General features: G+C 54.7%; 3 protein-coding genes across 3 annotated transcripts; 1 reads left to right on the forward strand and 2 right to left on the reverse strand.

Moving 5' to 3' along the window:
• Positions 1 to 161: 161 nt before the first annotated feature.
• GGS23DRAFT_612795 (sister chromatid cohesion protein Eso1) lies at positions 162 to 2,865 on the reverse strand (the record flags this gene model as incomplete). The annotated part of the gene is made up of 2 exons (XM_051520517.1): positions 1,971 to 2,865; positions 162 to 1,902 (listed from the first exon to the last, which is right to left on the reverse strand). The coding sequence occupies exons 1-2, from the start codon at positions 2,180 to 2,182 to the stop codon at positions 162 to 164; spliced, it is 1,953 nt and encodes a 650-aa protein (XP_051376369.1). The 5' UTR covers positions 2,183 to 2,865.
• A 5,186-nt stretch (positions 2,866 to 8,051) lies between these two features.
• Positions 8,052 to 10,093, reverse strand: GGS23DRAFT_549340 (zf-DHHC-domain-containing protein). Its single transcript, XM_051515213.1, has 3 exons — positions 9,533 to 10,093; positions 9,016 to 9,459; positions 8,052 to 8,953 (listed from the first exon to the last, which is right to left on the reverse strand). The coding sequence occupies exons 1-3, from the start codon at positions 9,645 to 9,647 to the stop codon at positions 8,226 to 8,228; spliced, it is 1,287 nt and encodes a 428-aa protein (XP_051376370.1). The 5' UTR covers positions 9,648 to 10,093; the 3' UTR covers positions 8,052 to 8,225.
• Positions 10,094 to 15,691: 5,598 nt separating this feature from the next.
• Positions 15,692 to 18,823, forward strand: GGS23DRAFT_187753 (actin-like ATPase domain-containing protein). Its single transcript, XM_051511690.1, has 4 exons — positions 15,692 to 16,777; positions 16,864 to 16,968; positions 17,030 to 18,401; positions 18,478 to 18,823. The coding sequence occupies exons 1-4, from the start codon at positions 16,205 to 16,207 to the stop codon at positions 18,675 to 18,677; spliced, it is 2,250 nt and encodes a 749-aa protein (XP_051376371.1). The 5' UTR covers positions 15,692 to 16,204; the 3' UTR covers positions 18,678 to 18,823.
• Positions 18,824 to 19,279: the final 456 nt, after the last annotated feature.

Genomic DNA, 19,279 nt, shown 5'->3' on the forward strand with positions numbered 1-19,279 from the left:
CCTAACGGTCGGGTAGACATAGATGAAAGGGAAACAAAAAAGTACGGGGGCCCTCGTTTAGAGGGCTTAGGGACAGGATGACACGACTGGGTTCACGGGGAAATGCATGCGGCGCTCCGTTCGAGGGAGCGGCAAGCTACCTGGAGACCAAAAAAATGGATTCACCCAAACTTCAATCTACTCTGCCCTTGCTCGAGCTTGTTCTTGCCCGAGGCACTGCCTCTCGCCGACTTTCTAGACGAAGATGGCGCGGCTACAAATCTCTGGCCGCGTGGTGCTCCCGCGTGGCTCCTGGCAAATGTCTGCCTGCCACGTTCTTCCTCCTGGAGGTCTCTGGCGAAATGCCAGTCGAGGTGACTTTGCAAGGCCTCGGCATCCACGAGCCCTGCATCGCAGCGCGTACACATGTAATCCGTCATTGGCTTCGGGTTACTTCCCGTTCGCTTTGGCGACGTCCCCCTCGTCTCAATCTGGGCTTTACCCGTATCAGCCATGCCGACGTCGATATTTCCCTCGTCGTCCCCACCCGACGAACCCCTCTTCCTAGGAAAGAATCGTTGGATACCGGGATTATCGACCCGCCGTTTCTTCTCCGGCCGTTCATGCGCGGATAGTTCTACCGAAGCGTCCCGAGGGGCTTCCCCCGATTCGTGTACCCCAGGCCCCTTCAATAAGAAGTCGCCTATACCTCTATTCCCAGTGATGCCGTCTTCGAACCCCCCGACACTAAGGCTCAGGTTGGCACATGGCCACGCTCTACCTTCTTGGGTAATTTGACTGAGCAGGCTCTTGGCTAACTCGAACAGCGTTGCTTCGTCGAGCGTCTTGCCTTGGGGGATGCTACTCTGTCGTGAGCGGGTCTGCCCGTCATGGCGATGGTGTAGGCTGATCGTCTTCGGCCGCCTCCTATTCTCCAAGACGCCTTCCTCCACCAATCGCGAGAAGATGTCCGCGGCAAAGATTCGTAGCCACTTGACCGCTTGCTCGTAATTATTGACGCTAGGCCTGAAGGATTTAGCGGACAGCATCGACTTGATCTGCGTCCGCGAGTTGACCTCTGTCGCATCAGTCCCGCGAATCGTATTGTAGAGCCAGACTCCCGTGTGGTCTCCTAGGTTCCGCTTCATCTGTTCTACCGGCGCCAGCAGCAAATCCTCGATCGCCTCCGTGTGGAAAGCCGAAACGATCTGTTCTCCGAGTTTGCCTCCCAGATTGCGAATTTTAGTAAATTTCATGTCGGACAGGAAGCGTTTCACGGCCCGATTCCGTATGACCGTCTGCTGGTTGGGCTTCCTGTAGCCAGAGCCCAACTTGCTGAGCATTTTATTGCCTGCTATGCCCGCGGAACAGGTATAGCGCAGCGTTCGGCGGATATTGGCTCGTATGTCTCGAACAATCTCCGACCCAATGAGAATAGCTACGTCGTCCCAGTCTGGATCGTCAGCCTCGGCTTCTGCATCCTCCAGGTCGACGAGCGCGTCAGCCTGCCAGTCGAGAGCGGTTATCGGGGGCGGAGGCAGTCTCTCCGAGGGATCATCGGCGAGGGAAGGGCGGGAAAGCTCGGGAAATCGCTGTAGGAGGATGGAATGAACCTGAGCGGACAGGTCAAGGAAGACCTCGTCTATACTTGCCTTCTCAACCTTCTGCAGATCGGGGGGGAGACTCTCCTTGATCAGCGTCATGATTTTGCGTGATTGAAGCCTGTAGGGATCCAGGGAGACCTTGTGAGTTCCGATCTGAGACGCCGCGTCTTCGTGATACGCCCATCGATCATCGCCCTCCTTCCAGGTAGCGACGTGCTGCGCCAGCAGCCCGGGGCAGAGCTTCTTCGCGTCCGTCACGGTGCAGTGGCGACCAATGCCAAACGCGCGAGCGGGATAGTTGACCGCGATTAGCCCTTGCCTGCACTTCTTGTGAGCCAATGGAGGCGATGCGCACAGGTGGCGAGGGGAGGGCAAAATGAAACACACCACTGCTGGACGGCTAGAGGTTGGTCTTCAGCAACGCCGAGACGTACCATCTCGCACTGGGCGTAGAAAGCATCGAGATCGATGTGCGCGACCACGCGCAGAGGCGACGAGGTGGAATAGGACGCCAGCAGGTTTAGCTGCCGGTACGTGAACTGGGACCTCCGCTCGGTGCCGTGAAGCGGCGACGACATCTGGAACGGGGGCGAGGGCATGCCGAACTGAATGGCAGGGCTGCCGGAGATAGCCTAGTACGGCAGCTCTCAGGTCCGTGGGCAACGGAGAGGGACGACCGGGAAGACGACCAGGGAGACGACCAGGGAGACGGACGGAGCTCTTTCCAGATTCATCGTGGTCGGAGCGCAAGGATCGCAGGTAGACGCGGCAGCTAAATCGATCACCGGGTCGGCCCGGACAAGTCGTGACGAACGATGGCGATCTCCGGGGATGGCGATGGGGAGAAGCATGGAGGGCGAGAGCGGTAGGGAATTGAAGGAAAAGAAGAGGAATAAAAACTGAGGATTTGTTGCCAGAGACTAAACGCGTCGCGGATGCCGATACCTACCTAGACCTAGTCTACCTTAGGTACCTAAGTACCTACTATACATAACCCGTACCTAGGAGGTTAGGAGGTAGAGGTAGGTACTAGGTACCCCCAGGCAGGGCTGAAAACTAGGGGCACAAAACATAGGAAAGATGGGAGAAAGAGAAAAGCGGGAACAAGGCAGGACGGCAATCATGTGACGTGACTCATCTGTGTTATGTAATCAAGAGGGAGGTCGGTACGTACCTAGGTGGGCGCCTATAGTTTAGGTACGTGGGTGGTACCTATCAGGTACCCTATGTACATACGCATAATACCTCTACCAGAGGTAGGGATGTACCCAGCCTTACGGACCTTGGGTACTGGGTAGGTAGGTACCTACCTACCTACGTAACGGGTGGGCTAGGCAGGCATGAGGTACCTACCCATGTGGAGGTACCCAAGCCTAAATACCTGCCTGGGTACCTACCTCTTCCATGACCTACCTGTTTGTAGCTTCTTCGTCTTGCTAGCAACCCCCTTCTGGCCCCTCCTCCCTGCTCGTTCGTCTTCCCTCCCCTCCCTTTACTGTCCTATCGCTTCTTCCCCTTCCCCTACTTCACATCCCCCAAACTTTCCATCGCCCATTTCGTAGTGGGTGGGATCTATCGTCCTAGGGCTGTTTCCGGAAGCCATTCTCATCTACTCTCGTCGTAGTCCGGCTAGGGGACGGGGCCGAAGCGGAGTTGATTGGGCGTCCGATCCCTTTCCTCCATGGGTCGGCTAGCTACTACTATTGGATGATAGTCTACGATACCGCCCCTTCGCTTTCTTCGCTACCTACGTCTTGTCCGGTGTGAGGCGAGAGCTGTCACCATCGTCGGATACGCAGACCAAATACACAAAGATAGATCCAAACATAGGTCTACCGACAGGCGAGAGCCGGCTCCCCTTAGCTACGAGAGGTATGTGATCGAGTAGACCCCGTCGGCGGACTAACATTCCCACGTCGAGCCTTCATTTGCGCGGGTGCCCCCCCTCCCAGACATGTCATGCCATTCACGATGTAACTCTCCGTGGGAGTTGTGGTTGGAGGCCGCCACTCTGCTATCTCTCCTCTCTTAACTATCCTCAGCGTCGGTCTATCAACGGCGATCGAACAATGTCAGCATCCCTTTTAGGAAACTCTCTATATGCGCACGGCCGCAATGGCCTTCTATCCCGCACCCTACGCCATGAACCTATCGTGTCCTTCGCGCGGGAACCCGCAGGAGAGCAGCCTCCCTCCTCGCATAGCATCATCCTCGTAACCTGCTATTGCCCTATCTAACCACTCTTCTTCCTCTCCTTCCTCCGCATCATCTCATGCATTAAGAAGCCGTCACGCACGCCGTAGACCGCTTGTTTCTTCGGAAAAGCGTCGTGGGCTGGAGTGCCTCCTCGTCATGGCCGTAACTGTTAGTTACCTATAGAGCGGGCTGAGGAAGCATGAGGGTTCTTTTGCAGAAGTTCTCCTTTTTCCTCGCTCCTCACGTAATAGTCTTACACCGGCTAGCTGCGCCTGTCCCTTCTGTTCCAGTAGAAGGCTGCTCACTAGGTAGGTAGTTTGGGATCCTTATACATCGCTGACCCGCGGCGGCCCGCGACCCCCTTAAGGAAGGCAAGGAAGAAAAGGAAGACGTCCCTGGCTGGACAACCTGAACAGGTGTCGGTCTCCTAACGAAAGAAAGCTTCACCGCCGATATCGCAATAATGTTCGGTTTGCCCGGGTCGCGTGAGCCTTCCTAGACCAGCCAAGCCGCCTCTTTACGTGCCTTGTCCTCCGAGTACCTGGCTTTCCTGGCGCAATCGAGCACATCATACCGGGAAGGGCGATGGCGCGCGATGAAGCTGGGCGGCACGGCCCCCTCCTTTTGCACGTTAGCCGCTGATGAGAGAGGGAGGTAGGCGGGCTCGGACAGGGAAGCCCGGTTTCATTTACAAGGTCGAGATTTCGGCAGTGTAGAACGGCCATAACAACGTTATGCCTACAGCATCTCTTTCGCTACAAATATTATCTCCGGAATTGCCTGGTATTTATTGACTCGAGATAATAAATGAGCGTCTCGAGACAGGCCCGGAATAGCGTAACAATACGCACCAGCAGAAAGGGCGGGCTAGTGGGTTGTTCGCAGAGAGAGGCGCATTCACATTGACTTGTGCGCAGATCTGAGGCTTGACCGGGTTGGAAATGAGGCTCTGCTGCGGCTAACATGTGCCACCCACATGACAATCCATGGCGTCCACCACCCCTCGCAGCAGCCCAATTTATGTCTCCTTGTAGAACAGATCAATACTCTAGTACGGAGTGCATATATTTCAACCGCAGTCTCGTCCTATCATACCTAGGTATACCTAGCAAGGCACTAGGTCCCTCGGGGGATTATACCCCCGTTGAGAGCGCGTCGGCGGCCCCTTTTGCTGGACTTTCGTGAGCCGAGCACCCATGTCGCTTGTGGCTAGTCTCGCTATCCCCCTTTCGGACCACCGATGCGGGCAGCCGTAAGATTCGTCATCTGACTGTCTGAGATCTTTATCACACATCTACCGAAATCTCCCACGAGCCTGTCACTATGCCGTTACAGCTAGGCATTAGTACAAACCGTCTCTCAACGGGGGATCCGAGCCCTACTCCCGGTAAGGCTGGGATGATGGCATTGATCGGGCCCCGTAGCGTGGCCCCCATGTTATAAGCATGTCTGCCCCACGTATGTCAACCGAGCGCGTGTTTCCTACGTTCCCCATATTAACGATGCTGGTCCCTGTATCGTTGCCTCTTCCGGTTCGTAGGCTTAGTATAGAGTCGGTAGCGTTGGGGGTCAAGTTGGGTAGATATATCGTAGTCGGTACGTGGGGATCGGATCTCAGGGACAGGTGACGAGAGAACCCAACCGTCCGGTGCCGGTGGATATCGTATAGGTCATGGCTACGGGTTACTTTATTGGACATCCGTGGCGTCGGTACGTGATATTATCAAGCAGTCTATCCGCAGTAGAGGGGAGAATGCGCAAGGTACACTTGGTGCGAGTCGCAGACGCACGCCTCTACCTGCCCGCCGGTTCCAACATTTCTGAGCCAAGAATGGCCCCGATTCGGTGACATCGCCAAAATCATCATCTAGTCTCACTGGATTCGTAAACGAGATCCAATATATGAAACTATGGCTTGGACCGAGCCACAACCGTGCTTCTCAGGGGCCAAGGCCTTGCCCTGAGGCCCCCAGTTTGCTCCGAGACGACTCATCCCAACGCTCTGTCCTCTCGCGGTGAAGCTTTTCGGCGAGGTGAACCTTGATGGAAAGTACCGCTAGCTTGAGTTGCCAACTTTGGACTCACGAGGCCTCTCTCGCATGCGTGCCTACCTAGCTTTCCGCGGCCATTGACTCGATGGGATTCGGATCGTCCCAGGGGGCGGTGTGTCCTCTACCCACCTCTCTACACATCCTTTACTCTCATGAGAAGGCAGCGACGTGGTAATCGCATCATGCTGCCTCGTAGGATTGATGATCTCCTTGGACGAGGTCGGTGGAGCTCTCCTATTCTTGCACTTTTCATCGAGTGTGGGCTTAGGATATCACGAACCAGACAGTCGGGGCCGACTGCCCATTTAGCGCCTAATACACATAGCTAGTACCCGCGGTTGAACTGTCGAAGTCTCCCTAACGACCATCCGACGAAATATTCCTAGCCTCACCCACATTCGGACCCGTTCTCCTCAAAAGCTCACGAAAATAAGCGGACGACCCTTCCCGGGTTCAAATATTCCTGGGTCGAGGTCCTGCTTCGGAGCTCCTAGCTCCATTCGAAAAGGTTCCTCTAGCCCCATAACTCCTCCGTCGACGTAGGGCCTCTACAGCAAAAGCAACCGCAGCACATTTTCATACCGAAGGTGAGGCCTCGGCGGTCACACACAGCCTCCGAATTGCCTACCGGAGGCGTCGTCGCATGTGTCAGATGGAAGACAGATCCTGTCATCCGCAACGTTATGGCGTGGGGAGAAAACACCTTGAAGATAATAGAAGGACTAGAGAGTCTAAGCAAGAGATCGGACATAGAATCAAGAGGCTCTGCGGCTTTTCTGCTCTATCAGAGAGGCCTTTTGGTGGCCGCATAGGAGAATATGCTCAGTAATACTACACTTGTGATGACCCTGTCGTGAGGCTTGAGGTTTCATACCTATGCTTCCCCTCCTCTATAAAGGGGACATCGAGTCTCTGGCATGGTCAGTTGAGCTAGATCAAGAAGCCAGAGTCGACAAGACGATTCGTCTCGATATCTATCTCAACATTATCGAATTGCTTCCATCTTGGAGACTATATCTTCTTCTACAAACGAAGAAACGACGTGTGCTTCGTCCTTGGCTCGCCAAAATGTAGGAGGCCGTGTTGACAACTTGAAAGTTTTCACCTGACAAGCTCTAGGGACGAGGAAAATGATCCACAAGACCCCGACGACGTCCAAGACAACCCACCTGCTGATGAACAAACCGAAACGATCGAGTGCTCCGATTGTGGGGGGACACATGACTTCATAGTCTATGGCGAGGACAGGATAATATGCCCGGAGTGCAGCCATAATTCTCATGGGTGTGACGAGTGCGTTCGTCAGTAGTCACCACGTTTGGATGCCGAGAAATGGGTCTCAATATAAACAGGTCAACCTAGCTAATATAAGGCTTTGGCTGCGGAGGGTTTGGAGGTCTCTTTCATCTACCTATATAGAGGCTCGGTTTCTTTTCTGTCGTTATTGCCCTCGTTCAGCTACTGTTGTTAGATGAGATATCGGGCGCTCCCGCACCAACACACCTACGATTAGGTTTATTAGCCATGATACCGAATCGGGTATAGGCAGCATACGCTCTTTTAATAAAGTCCGGACTTTCAACTTTACAAGTGTTAGAATCCGAAGTGAATAGATCTACGATACTGTTGCTGGAGATGAACTGAATCGTAGCGAGGCTCCGTAAAAGGGGGGAATAAGAAGAAAAGGGAGAGTTTCCTCCCCCGCCCCCTTTTGCCCCTTAATGTAGGTATAGTATGTAGCATTAACATCACGTGCAAAGGCCGAGTAGGTGGCAGGTAAGAAGTCCCGGTCCGTGTGCGTATGTGCTGCACCTTAACTTTCGTCTTCCTAACAGCTTGTGCCATTATTCTAGCCCCCATTACGATCCATACCTAGTCGGTACATAGTGGTAGTTTCTGTGGGTGTGTTGGTTGGCTAGTAGAAAGTGTAGTTCATTATAGGTAGACGGACGGCGTATATTCGTCCAACAAAATGTCCCGCGAAATGCCTGTTGACATACCGAGGTGTTCTAATGTGAAGGACATATTGTATTTCCGTAAAATGAACGCCGGGAATACGAGCCCAACCTACCGCATATGCTGTATATAGGTACGTAGCACACATAAGTTCGCCTGTTTTACTGCTGTCATATCCTGGAACGCGGCAGAGGGAAATCTTCTTATAGGCTGGATCGAAACGACAAGCCGCTGACAACCTAGTCACGGATCTGACAGATGCCCATTCTCGAGCTAGGATTACTTCAATTACGCCATTAATAGGTAGGCGATACCTACTCGCCCTTCTCTCTCTATCTATATACTGTAGGTATGAATGATACCAAAATGCCGTGTGGTATAGCCAGGTCCCGAATCCCCCAAACCCGTGTCAAACTCCAGTTTCCCAAGGGGGGTATCATTAATGTGCTATTGAAAACCGATTTGCTCGGAGCTCCCTCATTTCGAGGCCCGCGCCGTCATTTATCGCAGTGTCAGGGAGATTATATCGCGCGCGAATATCGTCTAAGACGTGACCCATAGGGTAGAAACTAGCATGACTCTCGTGATTGACACATGGCGACCTTCGGAAGGGCAGGAACCAATCGAGAACGCGAACGCCCATCACAGCCTGCCAGTTCTGCCATGCGCCTAGGTCCCACGGGTTCTCTCCCGGTTCGGTCTTGAGTATCGCGAAAGTCCGGGTTGCTAGATCGTCACGGGCGGTGGGGCGAGAGTGACTCGGGCGTATGCCGAAGCTGCTACCGCTTTCGGTATTTCGGGGGCCCGCCGCGCTGTTGGAACGGCTGTTGGCCGATTCGCCGGGCCGCGGAAGCGGGTAGGTTACTGTGGAGTATCTGTCCGTCGATTCGGTGCCGCGGGGCACGTAAACCGCCAGTTGATACACCTTGGAGTGATACCCTAATATGTCTACGTTTGTCATGTTGTAGATGATGTATCGTGTTGATGTGATGGTCATCAGGGACGTGAAGAGTCCAAAGAATCCCGCGAGGGCGAGGACCGCTACAGAATGGGGATCCAGCGGGATGCCCTCATTCAACCCCCTGCGGAAGCTAGAGCCCACGGCTCCGAGAACGAGACCGCAGTAGCAGGCGGTATACATGACGAACTGTACGAAGAACTTGAAAGCTGCGGGCTGACCGTTAGTAACCCCTCGATATTTCCGTAGGGCAGCGTGCATTGTGGCTCACAGTTCTCCCCGACCATACCACCGACCCACGGACAGTAGTGATCCATGCGCATGACGCATCGGTTGATCTCGCTACTATGGTGGACTCGGTCCGCTTTCCAATTGCAGCATTCGGAGCACCATTTGGGGCGGCCATCGTTCTCGCAAACGAAGACGTCCTTGGTGTAGAACTGTTCTAGGCCCGGGCTGTCCGGATTGGGATCGGGACCGGTGTAGTAGGGCTGGCCTTCGAGGTCGTCCCGCCTATGCGCTCGCGCTCGTTTCTCGGTTTCTTTCTTCCTGCGGTCTACCGCTAGTGGGCCGAGGGGCGCGAGCCCAGGATCGAGCAGGACGGTGGTGAGGGTTCGGAGATAGGTAGCGATCATCAAGAGTAGGAGCAGAAAGTATAGGACGAGGATGGCAATGGCTGGGCCGACATCGCCTCGCGTGTTGATGAGGTCACTGGCTAGATTTCCCGAGGATAGTTAGCGACAATCCGGTCCGGTCGAGGCTTCAGGGCGAGTTTGGCCGCAACATACAGCAGACGCGCCCGACAACAACATAAGTTGCGTAGCTCACGGCCGCGGCCAGAATCGGGGGGACTGCGCGGGTGATCCAGCGTGTCGCAGCTCTGGTGCTTTCGACGAGAGGCATTTCCTACACATTTCCTTCGCGCCCTGGTAGCAGACCCCCTTCGCCTCTCCCTCTTCCTCGCCGTCTCCCTCTCTCCCTGGCTCTATACTTTCGCGCTCGCTCTCTCGGCCTCTCTCGTGTCGCTCCGAAGTCACCGGCGTCAGCTCCCTCCAGAGGAAGCGAAAACCATCCGTCGGACAACCGACACGGCCGTGGATGGTGAGAGCTGTCGTTTTGACGGTTAGGAGGTCGCATCGAGATTGCGATTGCGTGGAACCGGCTTATGGTAAGTATGTGCTAGATGGAACATGTTTGATTACCAGGTCCCGATCATGCCCGTAGCAGGTTAACCCATCTGCGCGACGAAGAGCAGGGAGAGCGAATAGGGAGGCAAGAGACAAGGGTGCCGGGACATCTTTTGCGTGAGGCCTGTTATTAATAGATGTATAGGCCTTGTTATATGTATGTATTGTAATTACGCGTACGAGATGTACATACACGTGCATATGTACGTAAGCGCATACCCACACGGAGGCTACAGAGAGGAGGTAGGTACCTACAAACCTCCTTATCCAACGTGCAGGTTGAGCTGATGACGTACTACAGCTACTAATAGAGGCACCTCGAGAAAAGCCGGCATCGTAGAAATCTTGCCGATTCTCTACTCTCTGTCAGGAGAACGATGGAGAAGACAAGCATACAGATACTGCAATCCTTGGTGTTAGCTTTGCGGGCACCTACATATACAGGTTACGCAATTAGGTGTCCGTTCGTGACTTTATGCCCGTCCCAACCACCACCCTTTTGCACGCATTCCCGTTTCTTGACACCGTCTTCCCAAGCCCGAACTCACGCCGCCGCGGCAGATAAAGAGAGCACATCCCGCTTATCATCGCCGCCGAAGTCGCCGCCGAAGAAGCCCATACCCGTGATCGCGGCGATATCGCGTATGATACCTCGATCACGCGATGGAATGAACAACGAAAGGACATCCCCACCCCGGACGACGTCTAGGAAGGGGGCGCTAACCGTGCTAGACCGATGGTGCGGCCCTGCTATCATAACGGCCGGCCTGCCAATCTACCGAACAGCGCCTCGACGAAACTCCCGTAGGCGCGGGTCTTCGGTGTAAATGGGAGCACCTTATTCACGGATAGCAATTATAGCGGCTACGAATCAACTAAGAGGTGGCCTCGGCCGGCTAGCAACTCCCACCGCTGCCTTCGCGTGGCTTCTGTTCAAACACCACAGTCGTGATAGATTGGGAAATAGTTGGTATAACCAGAGACCCGCCCACAACGAGCGATGATAAACAACCCTAGCAGCTAGAGACCAATCCATCACGGTTGATACGGCTCCCGGCGTTATCCTCAGCCCTATTGTCCCACGATAGCTGACGCTTAACCCCTCGCCACCCCGCCCGGGGTGGCGAACGGACACTCGCTTTCACGTGCATTTCGGCCGTTGCATACAGGAGACTTCTGCCACGACTGTCAAGCAGTGAGCCGGGTTAGATATCTATCGGGTCTACGGGCAGTTTACACGTATAGGTACACTGAAGACATTCGGCGACGATAACCCGACGACCAACCTGCTATTTCGGAATAACGGTGGCCGGCGTAGACTCTAGCATGCCCCGGATTATCCTATTGATCGCGGGTGCTCTCGACTAGGCGGCGGAGATACTGCCGGCATTGATGCCCGATGGATTTACTACTGGCACTTCCTCCACCGTTGCCCCATTAGGCCTCCGTTGAGTGCTTGAAATTCAGCCAGAACAGCGGTGTGCAACGGATATTGAACTGCTCAGTGGGATCGCGTACCCGAAAGGAGGTATGTAGACGCCAGGGCGGAAATGGTCGTATCCGCAGTCAATAGGGAAGTGTGGACGGATCAGCTATTCCGCGGGATGAACACTCATATCTGCTGTTTATCGGCCATGCCACTAGTTGACGTCTCGGCGGGGTTAGTGCGCTCTCCCACGTAGGGATCATACCTAATATTCAAGGGATACAGCCGAGGCCTGGCCGCTCTGTGTAAGGGGTCCGAACGATCCTTTACCAAGCAAGCGGCCCCGAGGATGACGGGACAGCCAAGATCAAGCAAACTACAAGAAGTCACCAACAATTCCTCCCACGAGGCGGCTCGGGGGCTGTTGCTTAGCATAACGTGGTCCGATGGACCCCAAGCCCCCACCCCCCCGACTTCAGGCAGGCCCTGCTGTCTCGTCGGCGACGGCCGAGTCCAGGCTCGGCAGGACCGTCATAGTGCGCAAGCTGACCGAAACATAGGGTAACGGACCCTCATCCAAGTGCTTGGGTACTCAAGGCTACGGCCTAGTGCAACAATATGCAAGGTACCAGAGGGAAAGCAGCTGTTCCTGTGTAAGAAGGTGACAGTATCTCGGTCGACTGACGTGAGCAGCGAGAACTCGAAGGGGATAGCTAGACATGGGGGCGATGCAAGCGGCGTGGCTCTAGAGACACTGCGTAGCATTTTGCCAGACGATGAAACAGTGCTGTATGCAGCTGGTCAATCCTTCAAGCTGTGAGGATGCCGACCTCGTCGTAAGCACGTGCGTTCCATGCAATGGAAGACTGGCATCGCAGTAGAAGGGAAACGGCCGAGCCGTGGTGGTTTCGGGACGGCGGCCAACTTCGCGGTGGGAACTTGGCGAGGAGAGAGGCAGAGAGAAAAAGAGAACGCGCGAGAGACAGGAAGACGAGAGGAAGATAAGACCCCAGGCGGTAGGATGGGTTAGGTTCAGGATGCCTACGCTACCGGCCGGTAGAAGACGGTAAGAAGATGGTATCTACTGAGTATGATAGATTCTAGCGAAGCGGACTTTTAGAGGCTGATTTTATTTAAAAAAAAAAAAAAAAAAAAAAGGTTTGGGTATGTTCATGTGCACTACAATTACCTACCTAAGGTAGGTAGTAACTGTGCACCAGGTATGTGCCCTAACCTAGGTACCCAAGTATCCAATGTGACCTGCAACTCTCCAAGCTCACATCTTAGCTAAGATTGCTGCCATCTGGAAGCCAAATGGGTCTCTTGTGAATATTGAGGCTGAGCTTCGAGACCAAGCCCCCCTCCGGCTCCAAAAAGCGGAGATAACTCGCAGGGCGATGGGTGCTGACCTCGCATTGCAAGTACCTACCTAACTCAAGGCCATATATGTGTAGGTACATATAAAATATAATATAATATATATAGTAGAGTAGAGGATAGGGTTGGTGTGTTAGGTAATGGGACCGTGCATGTCCAGGTCTGCGCCGTCACAATGGATGGTACTTCGAGGTCGGGCACCAATAGGCACCGACCTATGGGCAGACCTGAGGGGGTTAGGTACTTAGGTACCTTTGACCTGGGTAGGTACCTACCTATGTACCTACGTATATGTACTTGGTACCTCTAGGCACCCAGAGGTAGGTTCTTCATATCGGGCGCCAACAAAGGGTTCATGCGGGAAATTAGTGTGCGTTTCGAGTACCTGCTTGGGGGGTTTATTTTATTTTTGTTTCGTGTTATTTTAAATTGTATTAAAAAAAAAAACAATTCACTACTTAGGCAAGATGAAGCTCGCGTTCGCCGGAAATAGTCGCGGATTCTTTGGTACTTAGCGAGATCCATCTACGGTCCGTCCCCGGATGGAGGTCCCTGAGTACCTATACCTGGCTGCGGTTGCTGAAGGCATCCGAGATACCGTCTTTCGTGCGGCTGTCTCGCGCAGGCAAGCATGTATCGAATCGTAGGCAGGTGTGAGGTAATGAGGTAGCGAGTACCTACCTCCTTAGCGTATGCCTAGGAGGGATGGTTTGAGCCTGGCTGGGCGGCAGCACCGGCGGCCGGACCTCTTCTATACCTCATATGCATATGTACCTACATACCTCTCTAGGTTGCCGTTCGAGATACGTCGGTAGGTAAGGGGAGTTATGGGGAGTTATGGGGAGTTATGGGGAGTTATGGAGAGTTACCCAGGTTATGGAGCTGTGTAATGGGCCCAACTCCCAGATGTTGCCCGCCCAAGGTTCTATTGTTCTTGGCCCTCCCTCTAGGTACATGTTTCAACATCGCCAGCTCTTTCCCTCCTCGCGCGGTAACAATGTATTGGCTGCTCGAGTACCCGCAAGGCGGTGACTTGCCATGTTGACGAGTCCAACCTCTTAAAACAGCGTTACCTCTCAACGCTACAGATTCGACGAGTCCTACAGACCAGCCGGCCGGAACAGAGTGATCGACTGCCTAAGGTCATACCTGGTTATACCTGACCGGACCTGGCCCCCTACCTCTCTACGACGTAGTAACGGCTGGTGGTATTGGCGTCTCCTCCGGCTCGATGAAGACTCCGTCCCTCGTTAAAGAACCCAGGCCCACGTGGGTGAGTACACGTAGTATAGGTAGTTACATCTAGGTAGGTACCTGTAGTAGGACTTTGGCCGTTTGCTGCGCTATACGTTAGGTACTTGCCTAGCAAACCAGGCGTTGGAGCTTTATAGGTACCCTCGCATCCTATCCTACGTAATCTATCCTGTGCGAAGGACGATCGTCACGTCCACCGCTCGCCGCCGTAACCCTTAGGTACTCCGTTATTTAGGCCTCTGACGGCTTTGTGACTAGGGAGAGACGGGACCCGACTCTCGGTGATGCTAAATCGGAGGACAGAGCGGGAGAGAGACCTGAAGACGCCAAATCCCTTCCCCCCCTCCCCCCTCTCCCCTTTATCATACGGGCGAGACAGTTGTCGTCATCGTGTAAAACATTGGCCGCTTACCTCGCTACCCATATTCACTACCGCAGACACGCACTCACGCCAGCCCTCCCGCCTCGTCGTTTCGCGGGGGCTTCACGTGGCGCTAGGGAGATATATACCGAGCTGCCACAGCGCCGGCCGCGAGCATCGAAGCATCCTTCGCAAATCCCTGCTGCGCGGTTATCCTTCCCATATCGAGGTTGACTACTCTCGCGAGCGCTTACTCGCATAAAACCTCCGACGGGAGTCACCAGCTATTGGACGGCGAGGCCGCGCCAGCCAGCTCTGATCCGTATCTGTGTAGGAGACGGCCGGGCCTACGTACGTAAGCTGTGTCGGGTGGCTCGTCGGGTTGTGCTGGTAGGTGGTTGGCCCAAACCCATCCAGAGTTGAATGGGACGGGCAGGCGGGTGAATGAATGAATGAACGGACGAATCTGGTTGTTGGGACGATAAAGAAAGCGGCCAGTTTTCCGAGTTTCGAGTTATTATTGCACTGTCGCCACTGTCACCACCACAACCCCCAATCCCCAACTTATCCCTAATGCATATATAGGTACTACATACCTCTACACGCCTGGGCACTCCACAACGTCGTATTGTCTGGCCGCTGCATCGTCTCATCTTCCCTGCCCACACCTTACCCTACCTACAGGCCCTCGTCCCTCCCTGTACTCCCCCTCCTTACAAATCTAGGACTTTACCACTCTCCTCGCCCACGTCAACAGGACTCGCCTTCAGCCTTACGATTTATCCTGGACCTTTCCCCCCTCCGAAGTACGTGTATGCATGTATGTACAGTGCCCAGATCATGTGCTGGGAGACCTGACTCTGCATTCTTTCGCAGTCCGTTACGACCACCTACGCGAACCGTCTTCCAGCGCAGCAGCCGGGCCCGTCAAGCCACGGTAACATTGAATCGACGAGAGAGGGAGAGCGCGAGAGCGAGACGACCTGGTGCCGCAAACGCTAGACCCTGGCTCTTGACCGTAGCGTCCCACAGACTACTGCTATTTTCTCACCCGCCGGACCTATCTCAAACCCGTCCGAGCCCAGCCAAGCGCATTCCCGCCTCTCTTCAAGCCCGTCCCAGAAGTCCTAGGAGGGGTTTTAAGGCACTACAGGACCCTCCCGCGCTGCGAGACGACTCAGGGTACTGAACACACCACCTAGGACTCCTAGGCGCTGCAGCATCCGCGCTCGCTCGGTTAGTCTCCTCGCTACTTACTATCTTCGCTGCCTGAGGCCAAGGTGCGAACGTGGGTACAAAGGATTCATTCCACACGTTGCAGACATATTCACACGCACATAGCATACATACACGTACGCGCGCCGCACGTACACTGTTAGGCGACACCGCCAGCCCAGCAACGCAAGTTATAGCAGTAACAACAGCAACGCCAGCACCCTCTTCTTCCCCGTCTCTCTCTCCGTAGCGACTCTCTCGCGCTCACTCTCGTCCCGCCACTCTCGTTTATGGAGCCGACCCGAGCCTAGCAGCCCTCCTGAACTGCGGTACCCTTTCTCTCTCCCTCTCTGCGTCTCGCTCAGATTCTCTTCCCGTATCCTTCCCTCACTTGGGTTCCATCCATCCTCGATCCGTCAGCAGAAGGCAACCCCCCTTGCCCAGGCCAGCCCAGCCCGCCTTACCACGACCCAGTAATCAGCATAGTGATCCCACAGCCAGATCCCACTTAGATCACAAGTCCTTCCCACCCTCTCCAGCCGGTCTACCTCTTTCGCCTTTTCCTTTTCTTCCCTCTCTCTCTCTCGCTCTCTCGCTCTCTTTTCCTCTTTCCTTCCTTTTCCCTCTATCCTACGTCCTTATGAATTCGTTGAATTCTCGCTTTAAGGGCCTAGGATTGGGTAAACGGAAATCCACCGCCAGCATACCTTCGCCTAATACTCCGCCACCGCCTGCGACTTCGACCCCTCCGCCTCAAATAGCGCAGCAGTTCCCACAGATATCCCAACCCCATCCTGGTCCCGCCCCCTCCATCACATCTACGTCGTCCCAGACGAGCCTCCCGATAATGAACCATCCCAACGCTGGACCTCGTCCGCCGAGTTATACTGCGAACTTCCAGCCAGGTCCACAACCACCCGTCGGTCGAACCAGTCCTCTCACTTCCAACCCGGCTCGCACACCCCCATCCCAGATGGTCGGCGGTCCTCCTCCCATCAACACTGGCGCTCCCGTGCCGGGCTACCCTCCGATGCACGTTCAGCCAGGCACACAACCTCCTCCCGGTGTTGCTGGCGGCCCGCCCGGATACGCCGGCTACCCGCCGCCCGCTCCTACTCCCCAGCCCGCCAACGCGATGCAGTCCTACGGGCGACCAGCCGAGGTCGAGGGCAATAGTCGGAGTAAGGCCCAGCTCATCGTCGGAATTGATTTCGTACGTTCCCCGCACCTCCTCACGCGCCGTCCGCCAAAATTGACAGCCGCGCGGTATCAATTGACTAACTGTGGCGGGGTATCTAGGGCACAACCTTCTCCGGCGTCGCCTTCGCTTTCGCGACGAACAACGAAGCGAAAGAGGATATCATCACAGAATGGCCCGGCGCCGGGTCGTACACGAAGCAGAAGGTGAGACGTTCTCCGCTGGTCGAATCCGCGAAGCCGAAGCAGCGGCTAACCTCTCGAGCAGATCCCGACCGTCTTGTATTATGATCAATACCAGAAGGTTGTGGGATGGGGACCGGATATCGCCGAGGCGCTAGCGCCGACGGGATACCCGAAGCCGGGTGTGCAGAAGGTAGAATGGTTTAAGCTCCAGCTCATGCTCTCGGGCAATACCTACATCGACCCGATCAACCTACCGCCCCTACCGCCGGGAAAGTCGGAGATCGACGTGGCCGCAGACTACCTATTCAAGCTGCGACAGGCCATGCGCGCGGCGCTACAGAAGACCCTCGGGGAAGTGTTCAACCGAGAAGAGCGCAACATCCGATACTACCTGACCGTGCCGGCCATCTGGAATGATGCAGGAAAGGCTGCCACTCGGGCGGCCGCCATTCAGGCCGGCTTCCTGCGGGACGAAAACGACAACAGGCTGACGCTCGTCAGCGAACCCGAGGCTGCGTCCCTCTTCTGTGCCAAGACGGGCTTGCTGAACCTCAAGGTCCACGATGCTATTCTCATCGTCGACTGTGGTGGCGGCACCGTCGATTTAATTGCCTACGAAGTCGAAGACGAGAACCCCTTCACCGTCGCAGAATGCACGGCGGGCTCTGGGGACTCGTGCGGGTCTACCGCTCTTAACAGGAACTTCAGCAACATTCTTCGGACCAAAATCCGGAAGATGAAGCTCCCGGACGGTTCCAAGACCGCGGGCCGCGTATACGCCAAGTGCATTATGGATTTCGAGAACCGAATCAAGGCGGACTTCAGGAATAACGGTCAAAAATGGGCCGTCGATGTCGGCATCGAGGCTGAATTCCCCGAGGCGGGCATCGAGGAGGGATACATGACGTTCACCAACGAGGAAATCCTTCAGTGTTTTGAGCCCGTTGTGAACCGCATTCTCGAGCTCGTGCGAAACCAGATCATCGCCATCCAAGCTCAAAACCGAACGCTGCAGAACATCCTGGTTGTCGGTGGTTTCGGCGCGTCGGAATACCTCTTCCAGCAAATTAAGCTGCACGTGCCGCCGCAGTTCCAGTCCAAGGTTGTAAGACCTATGGATTCCGTCGCCGCCATCGTGAAGGGCGCTGTGACCGCCGGCATCACCGAGCGTGTCATCACGCATCGCGTCGCTCGTCGCCATTACCTGATGGCCACTCTGCAGCCATTCAAAGAGGGATATCACCCCGAAGCGTACCGCGTACCGTCGCTCGACGGCAAGGACAGGTGCAAGTTCACCCGGCAGATCTTTGTGCAGAAGGGTCAGAAAGTCAAGATCGGCGAACCTGTCAAGGTTTCTTTTTTCCGACAGGTGGCCCCCGGCGCTACGCTCATGTACGAGGACATCCTGTACGCTTGCGACGAAGACGGTTGCCCAGAGTATACCAAAGATCCCCGTAAGTTGTTCCGATAACCACCCCCCCCCCCCCCCCCCCCATCCGCACGCGCATTGCTTGCTGACCGGCTTCGCAGGTATAAAAGAAGTAGTCACCCTCACGTCAGATCTGTCGCGCAAGAACCTAGAAAAGGATTTCGAGCGCATGGACACGCCCCAAGGGACGTTTTACAGAGTATACTTCGACATCTACTTGACTCTCGATGGTTCCGAATTCAGTGCCGAACTGGTCTGTCAGGGAGAGGTTATGGGCCGCTGCCGATCCAGATTTAGGTAGAGAGTAGGGAACAAGAGAGAGGAAGAGGAGAAGGACTCACGCGAAAGGGAGAAGGTATGCGCTATATCCGAGGTTGACGCCCTGTTTTTGCTTGCAAGATTACTTGTCATCTCTTGTCTATCGCGTTGCTTTTACAGGCTTTCAAATGATACCTCATCATCCAAAGGGGAAAGAAAATTTTTTTTACGAGAGCAGCAACGCTAGGAGGATTGATTACCAGACAAACCTAGTCGATCGGGCGAAAGGGCGTGAAAGGATCCCCTTCCCGCCAGCTTGGCCAATTCGTGTTTATTACTGCGAGGGAAGATTCTCTCTTCTCAGGAAAGTAAAGGCGAGGACGATGAAGGAAAAAAAAACCCCCCTAATTCGATTAAGACCCGAGAGCACCAAGTCCAGTCTCAAGTGGCAGTAGTAACTTTTGTCGAACGGACGACGGCGACGACGGATCTCTACACGCATGCACGCAATTGATATATACCTATGTACACCTAGATATATATATATATGAGTCTACATATGTAAACCAACCTATGGCCTGTTCTGCTAGCTACACGCTTCTCTTTTTCTTGCTTTTCTTTTTGTGTCCTTTCCTTTCTAGATAT

The sequence above is a fragment of the Durotheca rogersii genome (assembly GCF_024521655.1).
Source record: "Durotheca rogersii strain YMJ 92031201 chromosome Unknown GGS23scaffold_2, whole genome shotgun sequence".
NCBI classification, from domain to species: Eukaryota; Fungi; Ascomycota; class Sordariomycetes; order Xylariales; family Xylariaceae; genus Durotheca; species Durotheca rogersii.

Excerpts from the sequence above, each read along its gene's own strand:
- GGS23DRAFT_549340 (XM_051515213.1), bottom strand. The coding sequence starts at position 9,647 with ATGCCTCTCGTCGAAAGCACCAGAGCTGCGACACGCTGGATCACCCGC. Across the intron at positions 9,460-9,532 it reads TGTTGTCGGGCGCGTCTGCT|CCAGTGACCTCATCAACACG; the intron begins GTATGTTGCGGC and ends CGGGAAATCTAG. Across the intron at positions 8,954-9,015 it reads TGGTATGGTCGGGGAGAACT|CTTTCAAGTTCTTCGTACAG; the intron begins GTGAGCCACAAT and ends GTCAGCCCGCAG.
- GGS23DRAFT_187753 (XM_051511690.1), top strand. The coding sequence starts at position 16,205 with ATGAATTCGTTGAATTCTCGCTTTAAGGGCCTAGGATTGGGTAAACGG. Across the intron at positions 16,778-16,863 it reads TCATCGTCGGAATTGATTTC|GGCACAACCTTCTCCGGCGT; the intron begins GTACGTTCCCCG and ends CGGGGTATCTAG. Across the intron at positions 16,969-17,029 it reads GGTCGTACACGAAGCAGAAG|ATCCCGACCGTCTTGTATTA; the intron begins GTGAGACGTTCT and ends CCTCTCGAGCAG.